At 52.5% G+C, this 15,000-nt stretch overlaps 1 protein-coding gene across 1 annotated transcript in view; it reads left to right on the top strand.

Moving 5' to 3' along the window:
• Nucleotides 1-15,000, top strand: part of PBX3 (PBX homeobox 3) — a 76,866-nt gene that overhangs the window by 58,186 nt on the left and 3,680 nt on the right. The window contains exons 3-8 of the mRNA XM_026049525.1: nucleotides 2,318-2,559; nucleotides 5,762-5,952; nucleotides 7,149-7,284; nucleotides 12,690-12,855; nucleotides 13,568-13,680; nucleotides 14,500-14,589. Coding sequence (XP_025905310.1) covers nucleotides 2,318-2,559; nucleotides 5,762-5,952; nucleotides 7,149-7,284; nucleotides 12,690-12,855; nucleotides 13,568-13,680; nucleotides 14,500-14,589 — 938 coding nt within the window. The remainder of the gene's footprint in view (nucleotides 1-2,317; nucleotides 2,560-5,761; nucleotides 5,953-7,148; nucleotides 7,285-12,689; nucleotides 12,856-13,567; nucleotides 13,681-14,499; nucleotides 14,590-15,000) is intronic.

The raw sequence follows: 15,000 nt of genomic DNA, 5'->3' as shown, positions 1-15,000 counted from the left end.
CCGCACGCTGCGTAAGGGCAGCTCTGAATTAACACACTGCTCCCTTCTCCTTAGAATCCGTCAATCAGCTTGGGCCTTTGCCGTTCCAAAGACAAACGTGAGGTCCCCGTGCACGGGCACGTGAGGTCTCCATGTGTGCTCCTGTGCACGAGGTGCCCATGGGCACATGCTCCTGCACATGAGATCAGTGCAGGCGCGTGCTCCTGCACACAGGCTCCTATGCTCCTGCACAGGAGCTCCCCGTGCTCCTGCAGCGGCCGCAGCCCTTTGGCCAGGGTGGCCGCCCTGCTTTGGCGCGGGCCGGTTCCTCCAGCCYGTGCAGATCCGCAGGACACCCCGTGGCTCTGCTGTTGCCCCCTGTCAACCCGGCTCTGCCTTTTCAGCCTCTCCCTGCCGCTGCCTCCTGGGTCTCCTTTGCAGCCATCACCTTTCACACCTAAACCTTGGAGAGTCTTTGCTGTCCTTTGTCAGAGCTACKCGAGAAGGGTTGGGGATTTTGAATAGCAATTTAAGCCTGAATGGATAGTGTGATTTTGAGCAAAAGCCTTTAATCTTTGGCCAGTACACAAGAGTAAATGGTCTAGAAATCACAGCAAATGTACCAAATGATTTTGCTGCAGATTTTGGCCTGGCATCTCTTAGCATCAGGGGAGATGAGTGGAAGCAGTGCTGTGATACTGGAAGGGGGAATGGCTGTCGTGGCAGAAATGCAGCTGGGGAAACAGCTGGAACAGAGCATAGGGAACCAGGACTGAGAGGCAGTCAGAAGCAAAACGAAGAAGTCACCATAGAAATCGTCATGAGAAGGGGACGTGGACAGGGGAGGATGAAACTTTCCTGCTCTTACAGACCCTGGAAGCCGGGCGGAGGAGGGAGGAGATGCCCGGGCGGTGGGAGAGGGCAGGGGAGTGCGGGGCAGAGCCCCCCGCGCTGCAGGACACACAGGACTGGGCCGGCCCCGGCAGCGCTGCCCTGCCCAAGCACCGCTGAACCGGCAGCAGAAATCCCCTAAAGAGGTGATGGGGCTTTTTTATGATTCCCATGAAACCATGTGGAATTCTGTTTTTAAGCGGAGAAGACAGTTTGAAACGCGTGTCTGAGAGTGAGGTGGGCCGCGGCGGGGCCGGCGGGCAGCGCGCGGTGCCGGCAGCGCCGCGGGGCCGCCCTCCGTGCGCCTTCCCGGAGGTTAATTGGGCTGGGAGGCGCGCGCCGCGCGCTGCATCTTCCAGGGAAATGTTGATTCAGGAAGCCACGGCTCTAGTGATTTTTATGCTGCTGTAATTATTTTTAAACTTTGTTTTCGGCGTTGTTGATAACAGCTTGGCATTGTGCCTGGTGACCTGATTAAACCTACAAATTGTCAGGCTTGATCTATCGGATGCAGATGAGATTGCTGACTGAGCATCACTTTGGAAATTCTCGATTTGAAACAGAAATTAGATTTAAAATGTTGCTCCTAACAACACGCTGCAGCAGCACTGGCAATTTTTAACACGTATTTAGTATCCCAGCACTGTGATAGCAATTAGGATACCGAAGGGTAAAATAAGGTTTGATTCCCATTGTCTCTATTCAGCTCTGGCTAGATGCTCCGCAGGAAGCAGGGCGCTCTGCCTGCTGTACGCTCTTAGCCTGGCCACTCTCCTATGGAAACCTCAGCCCAGGGAACCTGCATGAGGTCGGGACCAGGGCCACRTGTGGAAATGCCTGCCGGGGCTCCGTGGGATTTGGGAATCTCCTCTCAGAGGGTGGTGGGYGGCAATGCTCTCCCCGAGCGTCTGAAACCAGCGCTTCGCTCTGCAGCAGGAGTGGGATCCAGTAGTGCGAGTCTCAGTAAGAATAATGTATTGCTTGGATCCATTTGGAAGGAAATGAGAAGCAAATCAATTATTTCCAAACAAATAATGCACTTACTGTTACCACATGGTCTTGCATGAAAGTGATATAATGTATAGTGATAACGCCAGCCTTGTGTAGATTTAGACATGTCTTCAAAGCCAACTGGAAGGCACATGTCTGTACTCACGTGAGTGCTCTTTTAGTGCTCACAATAAAGTGTTTACAAATTCTGCAAGGTCCTTTGAAAGCACTATAAGATATCCTTATTCTTTATTAGAGCCAATCCAGGTCTATAGAATTGCCATAAACCCACTAAACTTGTCCGTGTTGAACTTGACAGGACTTTTCAATGAAGCCCTCAGGTGCTAGGGAGGATGGAGGTGTGGATGGAGGAAGGCTTTGCAGYGAGCGGGCAGCAGCCTGGCAAATACAAGAAATACTGACTGTGTTTTCTCTTGTTCTCTCTCTTTTGTCCAAGGTTTGAGCATCCGAGGAGCCCAGGAGGAAGACCCTCCCGATCCCCAGCTAATGAGACTAGACAATATGCTTCTGGCAGAAGGAGTCTCAGGTCCGGAGAAAGGTGGGGGATCGGCAGCCGCAGCTGCAGCCGCAGCAGCCTCTGGAGGGTCTTCAGATAACTCTATTGAGCACTCAGATTACAGAGCCAAATTGACCCAGATCAGACAAATCTATCACACAGAGCTGGAGAAATACGAACAGGTCAGACATCAGCCTCTCCCAGTTGTGTGTGTCCCTGCGGCCGCCCCGGCTCCCGTTTCGTGCTGCCCTTGAGCACTCGTGCCCCGTCCCCGTCCCAGCYGCGTGCGCGCTGCGGTGCACGGCAGTGCCAGGCCGCGCTGTGCCGCTCTCGCGGGGCACACGGTGCATGTCCTGCATGCCTCGCTGTTCCCCGTTGTGACCATGGCAAGGCAGCTCCCGAGGCCGTGCTGTCACCTCCTAGAGCCAGTGCAATGGGGGAGAGAGGAGGAGGTTTCTGCGACACAGAGCTGGCCGCGAGAGCCACAGGGCGGGCTGGGGAACGAGGAGCGCACACAGCCCGGACAAGGTGCCCGACCGCTCGGTGGCAGCAGCGATGACATGGTGGGCACGAGCTGCTGAGGTGCCAGAGAGGAGGGGAGGCACCAGGGCACGGTGGGCACCAGGTGTCGGGGCGGCGTGTGGAGGCCGGGGGCAGCGCGCGGTGCTGGATGAGGGGTCGYTGCGGCGGCAGGCCCAGGGCGGCAGCCCTCGCTCAGCTCTGCCAGCCCCRGCTGCTGGTGGGAACACGGCCGAGGAGGCGACGGCACTGCCYGAGGGGCTGGGCGGCACGCAGRGCCCGGCGCTGCGGAGCCGCGCTGCGGARGCACCTCCTGGCACASGGTGACCGCTGCGATTCAGGGCGCTCCGAGACCTGCTGAGCACCAGGAAGAGGCACTGGGGCCCTGGAAAGTTCATGGCACCTCCTCGTGCCATGAAACACAGATGATGCCGTGGACAGGCGCGCTCAGGTCTCTGCTCCCTGCYGTCTGGGCAAATCTCCTCCTGCCAACCCCAGGGATGCCCTGAAAGAGCCTCTTRCCCTGCACCAAGTGCCACCAAGGAGCCCTGGCAAACGTGTGGCCCACGGCGCTGCCCTGGGACTGTCCTCAAGCTTATCAGGCATGGAGCATCACAGGGCTTCGGCATGGCTTGGGCCTGGCAGAGCAGAGGCGCTAGGGCAGGCGCTCCCGGCGGTGCCTTCCCTGGCACCAGGCCGCCGGCTCTAATCTGCGTAACGAGCCAGGGAAGCGCTCGCCTTCCCAGCCCTGCAGCTCCGTTTACAGAGGTTTCAGCTGAAATGTCACAGCCGTCCGTCTGCACCGCAGGAAACTTTGGAGGATGCTCAAGTGCTGCGAGGAGGGAGCAAGGGAGGTAGCGCTGAGCTGAAACACGAGCGCTTCCCCACTGATGCTGACACCCAGCCACGCTGCGCTGCTGGAATATGGTAATTCCGCTGGCCTCACAGCCAACTGTCGGCTACCAGCTCGTCTCGGAGCAGGCCTGTCTCAGCGGCAGCCAGCACTTTGCAGCTGTGCCTGCAGGTCGCTGAGCGTGCGCTGCGCTCCGGGATGCGCYGAGCGGGATGCACTGAACAGGATGTGCCAAGCGGAACGGCACCGGCTGCCCCTCGCCTTGTACCCAGCCCCGCTGCCCATGCAGCAGCCACGTCCTTCTCCCGAYGCATCCAGCCTGCTGCCAGCGAGGGGAATGCGCTTGGGAAAAAAAAAGGAATGGAAAGTGTGTCACGCCATCCACCGCTCTCCCCTCGCCAAGCGCCAGGAGAAACGCTCSTGCGCAGGCAGCTCTTTCCATAATTTACAGCTACTGTAGTAGAGATGACATATTGAAAGCTATCTTCTATAATTACACTGAAATACATTTTTTGCTGTAGGCAAAAGTACTGTAAGGGTCCCAGGCCTCCCCGAGCATCTGGGAACATGCTCTGTGAGCAYGCAGATGTGGCCTGCGCCCGCCCCGTCGGGGAGGAGCAGGGCGCCGCAGCCGCAACGCTCCTCGAGGAGCCCGAATCAGCGACGTGCGCTCCGCTCCGGCCGGGATTCTGAGCAGGTCAACAGGGCCCCCTCTTACAGCCTGACATTAGTAATAATGTCATGGGCACCAAGCAGAGGCCTGAAAAATAGCAGTGAGGAAGGGGCTGCATAGCTCGCACGCTCCAGGTAAACAAGAGGACACAAGAGCAGCAGCAGCGCCCGTGGGGCAGCCCTGCTGGCCCCTATGCCGCGGGGAGGAGCGCCGAGGGAGCYGCGCAGGGGCTGCCAGCAAGTCGAGCGAGCACAAGGAAAGCTCTGTGCCTCTCGCGAGCAGAAACGCGCTTCAGCTTCAGAAGGAGGCCTTTTAGATGCTGCATTGGTGAGGAACACTTGTGAGGGTTGTGCGGGCTGGCGCCCGCGCCTCCGTGGCGAGGCCGGGCCAGCGCAGCGCTGCTCACGCGGGCACAGCGAGGATGTAAATTAGCCTGTAATTTACTTTCAGTAGTGTAAAGAAAAAAAATCACTTTGCCTGAAGTGTATGCATCTTTCTTAAGGGTGTACCCAGATTTTAATTATCTAAATGTAAATACTTAACGAATTTTACTTAGAGTAATGAGCTAAAGTGCACACTACATAAATGAGATGTTCTAATTAATCATGTATGAACTACTGGTTTAAAGAAAAGCTATGTGAATTCTGCGAATGTTGGGCTATTGCCAAATTGCTAATCAGCATTTGCATTCATAGATGGCTTCACTTAATAAGTTGTGAGACGTTCAGCAAATGTTATAGGAAATTATGAGTTTTTAGATGCATAAACTTTTCACTTTTAACCCCTTCCCCCACACAATCTATTGAAATGCAAGAGAATCCGTGAAAATCCAGGGTTAAGACGAATAGTAAAGGCTTTTTTTTTAACCCTAGCTTTAGAAGAAAAAGAGGAGCTAGTGTCAAAGGSGTTTAATGTGTGTGGTCTGAACGAGGTATCTGTGCTGTTTCCCCCACGCGGTTTGGTGTCTGCCGAGTCCCCTTTCCGTAGCCGCGGTGGCTGCGCAGGAGCCAAGTGCCCTGGCCTTGCTTGGCGGTTGTAGCCAGCTCTGCGCTGCGGTGTGTGCGTCGGCGCGGTCAGCGCGGGCACCACGCAGGCACCGCCGCCTGGCACGCGGCCGCCGGGCGCGGGAGGAGCCCCGGGGCGCCTGCGTGTGTGTGCAGGGGGTGAGCGCCAGCACGCGGCCTCGCGCAGCCGGCACCCGGGCACACGCGGCTCCAAGCGGCCAAGCCTGTGCACGGGGTGGCCCGCACGGGTTGGCACGTTCCCCTACGCTGTCAGGCACCCCCTCCGTCCCCACGGGACCCGGTGACACCGTTCTGAGCCTCTCCCTCCTTTGCAGGCATGTAACGAGTTCACTACGCACGTGATGAACCTGCTCCGGGAGCAGAGCCGGACACGTCCCATTTCTCCCAAGGAGATTGAGAGGATGGTGGGCATCATCCATCGGAAATTCAGCTCCATCCAGATGCAACTCAAGCAAAGCACTTGTGAAGCAGTAATGATCTTGAGATCTAGGTTCCTCGATGCCAGGTAAGGGGCCAGGAGGGACCCTGCCCTTTGCCAGGACACCGCTTGGCAATCAGGCACCAGGGCAGCGARAGGAATGGGGCAGGAGGGGACAGTAACTGCCTGCAGGTATTGAGCTCTTCCCAGCAGCTGTGAGGAAAGAGCAGAAGCCACAGACAGGAACTGGGAAGCTGCAGATTTCCTGGGAAGCCCCAACGAGCCAGGACRTCAGCCCCAGTAGCTCCCCCAATTTGCAGAGCTCCTGAACATGCGCAGGACCCCAAGGGGCTGAGCTGAACCRCTAGGCTCCGGGGTGCAAACAGGCACCATGCAGAGCCTCCTCCAGCCACCAGCTGGGGCTTCACACCTGAAAGCTGTGAGGAGATAAACAAGAGCAAAATAATTTTATTAACAAGGAGGTCACTGGCAGGTGTGGCAAATTAGGGTAATTACAAACAGTTGGAGGAAATGTCTGTGGAGAGCTCCAGTAACTGCAAAGGTAAAGCTTGCAGATGCACATTTTAAAGCAATTTCTTTAAAAAGGAGGAAGGTAAATAAGGCAAAATGAGTGGAAGCGCAGTAATGAGATAAACAGAGCTCTAGGGAGATGGCTGCCTGTTGCAGGATACGGCGTAGTTAGCAGCATTGTGATACCCCTGAGCAGAGCACCGGGGGATTGCCGCTCGGCTGCCTGCTAGCCTAAGGCGCCGGCGGTTGCACTGCAACCTGCCTGCGGGAAAGGGGCTCCGGGGATGCTCCCGAAGGGAGGCTCTCTGGAGGAGGCCGTGTCAGGCTGCAGGGAGAAGGTGGCAGGGCTGTSCGGGCGCTGTGACGCAGCTCGGAGCTGCCGGGAGCACCCCTGGAGCAGAGCCGCGCAGCCTGAGCGCGGCACCGCGGCCCGCCTGGTGCCACCGCCTGTCCCTGCCTGCCCCCCGCAGCAGGGGCTTGCGCAGATGGCCCTCAAATTAGAGAGCCCAGAAAGCCAATTAGTACCAGCRAGGGCTCCCTAAGGACACGGCGCTGCTGCCGCCCCGGGTGCCCCCGGCGCCCTGACTGACCTGCCTTCCTAGGGCCAGGTTGGGTTTGCCGCTCACACCGACAGCGGTTCGTGCAGGAGGGGCTGGGGGTCCTGCYGCTTTGTGGAGCGCCGAGGCCCCCAGCAGCCCCGGCACAGAGCTGCCCGTGTCCCTAACAGGCACGTCTRTCTCTCTCCCTTTCAGGCGGAAAAGACGCAACTTCAGTAAACAAGCCACAGAAATCCTGAATGAGTATTTTTACTCCCATCTCAGTAACCCCTACCCCAGTGAAGAAGCCAAAGAAGAGCTGGCAAAGAAGTGCAGCATCACGGTATCGCAGGTAGGAGGCCGGGGGCCCGCGCGGTGGGACGGGTGGCACCGCGACGCCCAGTCACAGGACGTCCCTGTGCCTCTGAATTTGACCCATTGCCAGTGAAGGAAAGCAGAGCTCAGCATGGAGGCAGCCCGACACTGAGCTGTACTGGGGGTCATTGCGCCCACAGCCTGGGGGTGTCCTGCCCAAGAAAGAACCCGCCAACGGCCGAAACAGGAATCACGTGGGTGCGATGCCAGCGTCCCGCTTTGGAGCAGCCTTCCCTCTGTGTGGTCACCAAGGGGCTCCGATAGTTGCTGTCCATTATAAGTTCATTATAACTTACCGTTCTCTTAGGGAAAAGYATGACAAATATATGATCTATTTTTATAGATCAGAATTTGTTTGATTGGTTGAAAGCTTTTTTCTAAGGTGACTTCTTAGTATTAGGGCAGTGACGGGAGTGGTTTCTCTGAAGCAAGAACTTGCGAAGCAGATTGACTCCTGCTATCACATGTAACAAACGTTACTGTAAGGTTAGTAGAAGAAAATGGTTTCTCTGTCATCAGAAAAGCCCACCTTTGTGGGCCMAGGCTTCCTTTCCCATACACACCCCAGTATATCTTACAGCCCCAGACTGTTTTCTCGCTCTGATGTTCTGGCCTAAGGCACTGCTACATCACACTTTCCTTTCCTTCACTCTTTGCTTCACCAGATAGTTCACAAAGCAAAATAACACTTTTTTTATTATTTATTTCTTGTGGCTTGTATGTGTGATAGAAAACCAAAATACTCCCACAGCAAATCTGGCTCTCTGGGAAAGGTTGTCACTCGGTTGCAGAAAGGCAAGTTCAATAACAGTTTCCAAGTTTGCTGGGCACCCTGGTGCCCACTTGTGAGTGCAGGATTGTCACCTCCTTCCTTRTTAATATTGCAGATCCTCCAGAGGAGCAATGCCTGCGGCGATTGTGTTAACTATTAACGATTGCAGGCTGCAGTGCTGGCATTATTAGCAACAAAAGCTTTATCATTAACACCTGACTTGCGATTTACTATATAGGTCTCCCTTGAAACCAAGAAAAACTCAGGGACTTTACTGAGGACTTCTAAGTGAAGCATTCTGTGAAAAAGGCCATGTAGCAGACCCAAATCTGGTGTGATTTAGCTGACTTTGGATGCGGGGCAGCTCTCCAGGGAGCGCACTGATGTTGCTGTGTGCTGCCTTGGGTATCTGGCACCAGCTGAAAGCTACAGCCTGGGCCAGAGCCTTGCGTCGTGCTGCGGGTTTGGGGCCCTCAGCTCAGGATAGTTGGTGGCAGGACCTCTCAAAGAGGTGCTCAAACCTGTCCCTGTGGGCAAAGGCAGCCACTGCACGGGCAGAGAACAAGGCCCCTCCAGACCTGGTTGGTGAAATTGTTTCTCCCCTGGCAGGGAAGGGGACTCTGAGGAGGGGACTGACAAAAGCTGGGTCTAGGTGYACCTGAAATGACTGAAGGAAATGAGATGGAACATCTGGGGAGCTGAAACTGAGGGTTTCTAGTACTAATGGATCTGATTTCTTTCTTGATTGGTTGGTTGATAAGACTGTATACACTATACACTGTAGAAAGAAATAAAGCAAGCAGGCAGATGGTCCAAATCAGAAGCAGCAGCAGTGAGCCTGTGACATGAATATAGGTTTGTCTCTTTAATATTTGATAGGAGTGTGTATTAGTAGTTTCTGGAATCCATTAGGAAGTCGGGGTGAGTGATGGGAGTAGCTGCATCGCATCCTCTGCGCTGCTCTTTATAGCACCCTGCGTTGTGAAGGGTGACATTTTCCAGCCTAACACTGAGGACAGCGTTAGACACAGAGGCTGGACTTGAGCTCCCGTGGATGCAGATTTGGGACCATGATCAGAGCTTCAGTCTTGCAAGAGTATCATAAATTGCTAGAAAAGCTCCAGATGATGGGAAAGCGTGAAAACTGGCAATGTATCATGTAATGGGAGAGGAGCTTGCATGGGAGAGAGGGAGTGACTGTGTTCAGCTGGCTTGCTTAAGTTCCTGATAGATCTGCTGTCACAGCTGGAAAATGTGAATGCTACAGATATCCTATTCTTTGGTTTTCAAAGGCATTTCCAAAGGCCATGTGGCAGGACTGCTGCTCTGCTTGATATTTACTGGGTCGAGTGAGGCTGAAGTTRTCTTTTTTGTCCTGAAAAATGTGTGTGTTTTCGAGGCCATCCAGCAGAAAAGCTCTGGGCAGGCACGGTAGGAGAGTGCATCCTGCTCTGGCAACAGMGGTCAGAGGATGTAATCCAGAAATTGGGGGTAAATCAGGCGGTCATTTAAAACTCAGGCAGGAGCAGCTTCGCCTGGAATAGGCAACAGCATCCAAGTGAATGGCCTGGCTGCACCTGGCTTAGGGCTTTCGTGAAAAATCTGAGTGTTTGACCAGGAGAGCCTCGCACTCGCCTTGGCTGGTGCTGTATCCTGCTCACCTCTCGCTTTACAAAGGCCTTGGAAGCACAAAGAGCTGGAAAATGAAAGAAATACCTGTTACTGGAACGCTCTCCCAACTCCTAAAGGCTTGGGTTCGTGTTTGATGAAGAGGCTTTGTCCTTTTTCCAGCTGAGCTAGACATCCCTTAGTCTCTTCTAGTGATGATCCAAGATATTTCTTTCTTGTACTGTCAGTGGCTTGTAAATGCTGGGGGCAGATTCATGGCAGAACATTTTTTCCCTCAAACACTTAATTAGTAAGTATTTTGGGTCACCCTCCCCCTGGATTAAGCAGCTCACTGGAAATGTTGCTGCCATAGCACTTTACAGAGCTGCACAGGAAATTGTCTCCCAGAATCACTTAGTTGCAGATAGGAGATAGATGGTCTCGGTTTTGATATCGGTGTTTAAGATAATATGTAGAGAAGGTTTTTCAAGAAAAGCATAAAGACAAACTATTTATTAAGATGAACACCCCACACAATTTCATTTTTAAGAGTATGGAAAAGGTAATTCTAGGAGAAAAAAATGTCTTTAACGGGGAACATCGTCGGCTGTAATTTAGAACTACCCGATCAGCACGTGTTTGAGGGAGATAAACTGTATCATCTGTTCTCTCCTTCCCGTGGCTGCAAGGCTGATGTTTTATACTTTTGCAGATGAGCCTCTCTCAGGGTGTCATGAACAGCTATCCGTCTATCATGCGGGCTATAGAAAGGGCAGAGTCATTGCTGAAAGCATGTCAGTGGATTACAGCAATAAAATTTTTCACTGCTTCAAACAAAAGAAGAATGTGCTTGACAAGGGAATACGTTTAAAATTCCTTTAAAAAAGAATGCAGAGGCTATGTTTCGCCTCCTCTTGCACTCCCACTTCTTTTGAGTTTTGAGAGGCTTTTTTGTATTTATTTTTGTAAGCACATTGACAGGAAGAGTTGTGGATTTAGGATCTCTGACCCTTGACTGCATATGGGAGCCAAAAAAGATGCATTTTTTTTTTCTTTTTGGTAAAATGATTAGCCACAGAACATATCCTATGAAAGCTCCACATATATTTTCAGAATTTCCTATTTTTTACAGCTAAATAGATGCAGAACATAAACCATGCTAGGAAAACTTGGAACCCCCATGGCAAAATTCCTGCGATCGTAGATGTTTCAGTCCCACGGTGACATCTGCTTTCGCAGCGCGAGTCCTGACCGATGCCCCGAGGTAGCCGGGGCCGCGGCACCACGTGGGCCGGCCCGGCCCGACCCGCCACGAGGCAGCATGATGGTTCAAGTGATAATTTATTGTCTTTTTATTTAACATCGTAATTAACGTGATAAATAAGTGCAACTGTATTGTTTGAAATGCAATATACAATTAAGCCCAATTAATTAATTGGCCTTCAATGATCAGGAGGAGAAAGATGTTCATTGTTTTTTCATGTGAAGAGATAGTTTGTTTTAATGAAAAATGTGTGATGAGGCCGCTCACGACGGAGGCGACTTCCCATGGGARTGCATGGCCCCGGAGGTGAACCCTGCGTGGGGTGGAACCCGTGTGCTCCGCAGGCGGGCGGCCCGTGCAGCGCCAGCCGTGCAGTGAGCGAGCACCCTGTGCAGCCCCAGAAATGCAGTGAGCGCAGCCCCGTGCAGCGAGTGAGCACCCTGTGCAGCCCCGTGCAGCGAGCACAGCCCCGGGCAGCGAGTGAGCACCCTGTGCAGCCCCAGAAATGCAATGAGCGCAGCCCCGTGCAGCGAGTGAGCACCCTGCGCAGCCCCATGCAGCGAGCGCAGCCCCGGGCAGCGAGTGAGCACCCTGTGCAGCCCCAGAAATGCAATGAGCGCAGCCCCGTGCAGCGAGTGAGCACCCTGCGCAGCCCCGTGCAGCGAGTGAGCACCCTGTGCAGCCCCGTGCAGCGAGCGCAGCCCCGGGCAGCGCTGCCCGCTCGACAGGCGCGCAGGAGGAGCCGTGGTGGGAGCTGCCGTGGCAGGAGCTGCCGTGCGGCGCTCGCCCTGCGTGCGGGGCGTGCACGAACATTGCTGGGTATTTGCTGGGATGTGGTACGCGGGTTAAACATAACGTACGATTGCTGCTCCTCTCATTGCTTCCAATTAAACCCTGCTTGTTAGTTTAACCTCTAGGTAATCCCATCAAACAATTGATGTCAAGGAAACACTGCCCACAGTGGCTCTGGATGAGTGGCCATTAATTTTAATTGCCTTGATATTAAAGATTAAGAAGTATTGGGACTAGCAGGATGGAAACGATCTGATGTCAAGCAAATCCACTCGCTGAGGCTTCCCCAGGCTGCTGGTGATATTAAAATTTTACAGTGAGAATTAAATAAACCTTTATTAGTGATGGCTGCTGCTGGATGGGTCCAGGGGTGTGCATAAACAGAGGGCTCCCCGCACCTCTGCGGACACTGTGCTGCATGCACAGAGATTCCTCAATTATGGAACTGTTAATAAAGCATAATCAGATTGTCCACAATAATTATTTGCTAGGTTTCATTAATGTATTATTGCCTCTCTGACTGACAAGGTAATATTAAGTGCAGCGCGAGGAATGCAGCAGTAGTGCCCTGGGAGCCGGAGGCGCAGGGTGCACCTTCCAGCTCGCCGCCAGAGCTCGAGGCTTCTCCTTGATCGTGTTCAGACAAAGCCAGAGCCACATGGAGCAGGGCAGGTTTAGCCCTGGCGCCGTGCGGCCCCGCAGGGGCTGCACTGCTTGGTGCCCGTGCGGGACCCTCCAAGCAAGGTGGCAGGGTCACTCTTCAGCCTTACTGGTTTATGTGGCTGTTTTCGGCTGACCGCGAGCGGCTGGGAGCGCGGAGCGGCTGCCCAGGTGCAGAGCAGCAGCCCGGGTGCCCTGGGCACGGCGCGGGCGGCAGCGCTCGCAGCACGGCGGGCAGGGCTGGGCAGCACGATGCGCGCCTCACTCTCCCGCTCTCCCCTTGCAGGTGTCCAACTGGTTTGGCAATAAGAGAATCAGGTACAAGAAGAACATAGGGAAGTTCCAGGAGGAAGCCAACCTGTACGCGGCCAAGACGGCCGTGACCGCCGCACACGCCGTGGCCGCAGCCGTGCAGAACAACCAGACAAACTCCCCCACCACGCCRAACTCTGGTAGGTATCGTGGGCACAGGGCTGCGCCCGCCCCTGCGGCGGCCGCGGGACGCCGAGCSGTGCCGTACTCCACGTCTGCCCCGCTCAGGCTTCTGGCACCTTTGTTTTACACAGATATTTTAAGTGTTCTCTCATTCAGTGTAAATAACATAAAATATAACAAGGCTGAGCTCCAAGTCAGGTTTTTAGAGCTGTTAAATATATTGTCAGTGTAAGAATAAAAAAGAGGAATATTCTAGCAGGAAGTAATTGGAATTTAAATGTGGGTTGGTATTATGTATAAAAATCTGAAGGCACAGCTAACTTCGGAGCATCCAATTAGTAGGGGAAATGTTGAGAAAGAAGCTTTCTTGGGCTCCAGAGGTTTCTGCAAAGCACAAGCATGTTTGACACTATTTTACTGTAAAATTTTGCTCCAACTTTGTTGTAGACAACTCTTAAGATCCATGGTTTAAAAAAAAAAAGTACATTAATTGAACAAAAGTATGAAAAAAAGGCAGTGTCCTCCTCTGCCAGTGTCACAGTGATTAAGCGCAAGCGGCCGTTCCCCTTTGAGGAGAGGTGGAGCGCGGGTGCCGCGCGCCCCAGCCGCTCTGTCCTGCGCTGCCTTTCCTCTGCCTCCTCCTCTCTCTTCCTTGCCCTGCCCTGAGGTCTTTGGGGGTGTATATTTGTAGCTCTCTGTTATTCAGCTACCTAACTCTTTCCTTTCCAGGTTCTTCTGGTTCTTTTAACCTCCCAAATTCTGGGGACATGTTCATGAACATGCAGAGTCTGAATGGGGATTCTTACCAGGGGTCCCAAGTCGGAGCCAATGTGCAGTCACAGGTAGGAGAAATGCCCCAAAGCCGGGCCTTTCCAGCAGGGTAGGGTTTGGGCTAAAAATTCCACCTTACTCTGGATCTATCCAATGGTCTGTGCCTCTCTACAGAAGGGAGGCTGCATAGCTCTAAACGTGACCTGCTCTTACCCCAGCATTAAATTTCACAGACATAAAAGAAAGAGTAATTTTTTTTGATTGAAACTTTAAGCTTTGTGAATGCATTCGGCTCTGGCTTGAGCTCATGGAATGGGATTGGGCGCGTCTGACTTTGCTAGACACAGGAAATCCAGTGAATTTTCTTTTTTTTTCCTTTTTTTTTCTTGAATTTATTTACTAGCATCTTTGTTTTGTTCATTGGAAAACGTTTGTTTATTTGTTTACTTTAATGTCAGAAGCCATCTAGCTGAGCTATTAAATGCAACTCATCCTCAGTCACTGTTCCAATCTATTCAGACAGGGCTCACTCCATACGCAGTGTGTGTATATATATATATATATATGTATATATTCCATAACCTCTTCCCATACATGCAAGCACATACCCATGTGTATCTATGCACTGCACTTTGCTGCAGACACTTAAGAAGGACCTACGGGATGCACTGCTGTGAGGAAGTTATTTGGCTGGTGTGAGAAGCAAAGACATATGGGTTTTAACATGCAAGGTTTTGTTGAAATTCTGCCAGTCATTCTTGATTGATAAATTTGTCTTTCATAGAAGATGCTAAACCCTTTTGGCTCACATAATTCAAAATGTTGCCTATTGTAAGTGATGATGTTTTAATAGATTTGGAATGATGAATTTTGTTTCCCCTTGCTTTAAGGTGGATACCCTGCGTCATGTTATCAATCAGACGGGAGGATACAATGATGGCTTGGGAGGAAATTCACTGTACAGTCCACATAATTTAAATGTGAGTACCCAGGGGAATGGTAGTTTGGAGAGCCATAAGCACGGTGTCAGGTAAATGCAGTTATTAACACATGTATTACTTACTCTTGCAATAGCATTTTTAATATTGTGYGTTTGGGGATGGAAAAGGTAATTCTAGGAGAAAGCAAGCCCTTGATACAGCTATGAGTCTTATTAGAAAAGAGAAAACTCCTAGAGCCATGAGCTTAAAAAAAAATCTGGTTTTCTTATATTTTTGAGTCTTATGAGTTAAACTGCAATAGCCTTGGAGAGAAGGCTCTTGTTCTTTGTGCAGAGATGGCCAGATAATTCTCTGCTCGTGTTTGTTATTGCCCGCACTCAGACATCAGRCCTGTTGTTTTGATATACTTTGAGCCATTTCAAGGGTGCACATTTTTCCTGTGTTTGAGAA

This window comes from Nothoprocta perdicaria, unplaced genomic scaffold, assembly GCF_003342845.1.
Source record: "Nothoprocta perdicaria isolate Ctin4 unplaced genomic scaffold, notPer1 scaffold_6, whole genome shotgun sequence".
NCBI lineage: Eukaryota > Metazoa > Chordata > Aves > Tinamiformes > Tinamidae > Nothoprocta > Nothoprocta perdicaria.
The sequence above is the reverse complement of the archived record's forward strand: the minus strand, read 5'-3'. Positions and strand labels throughout refer to the sequence as shown.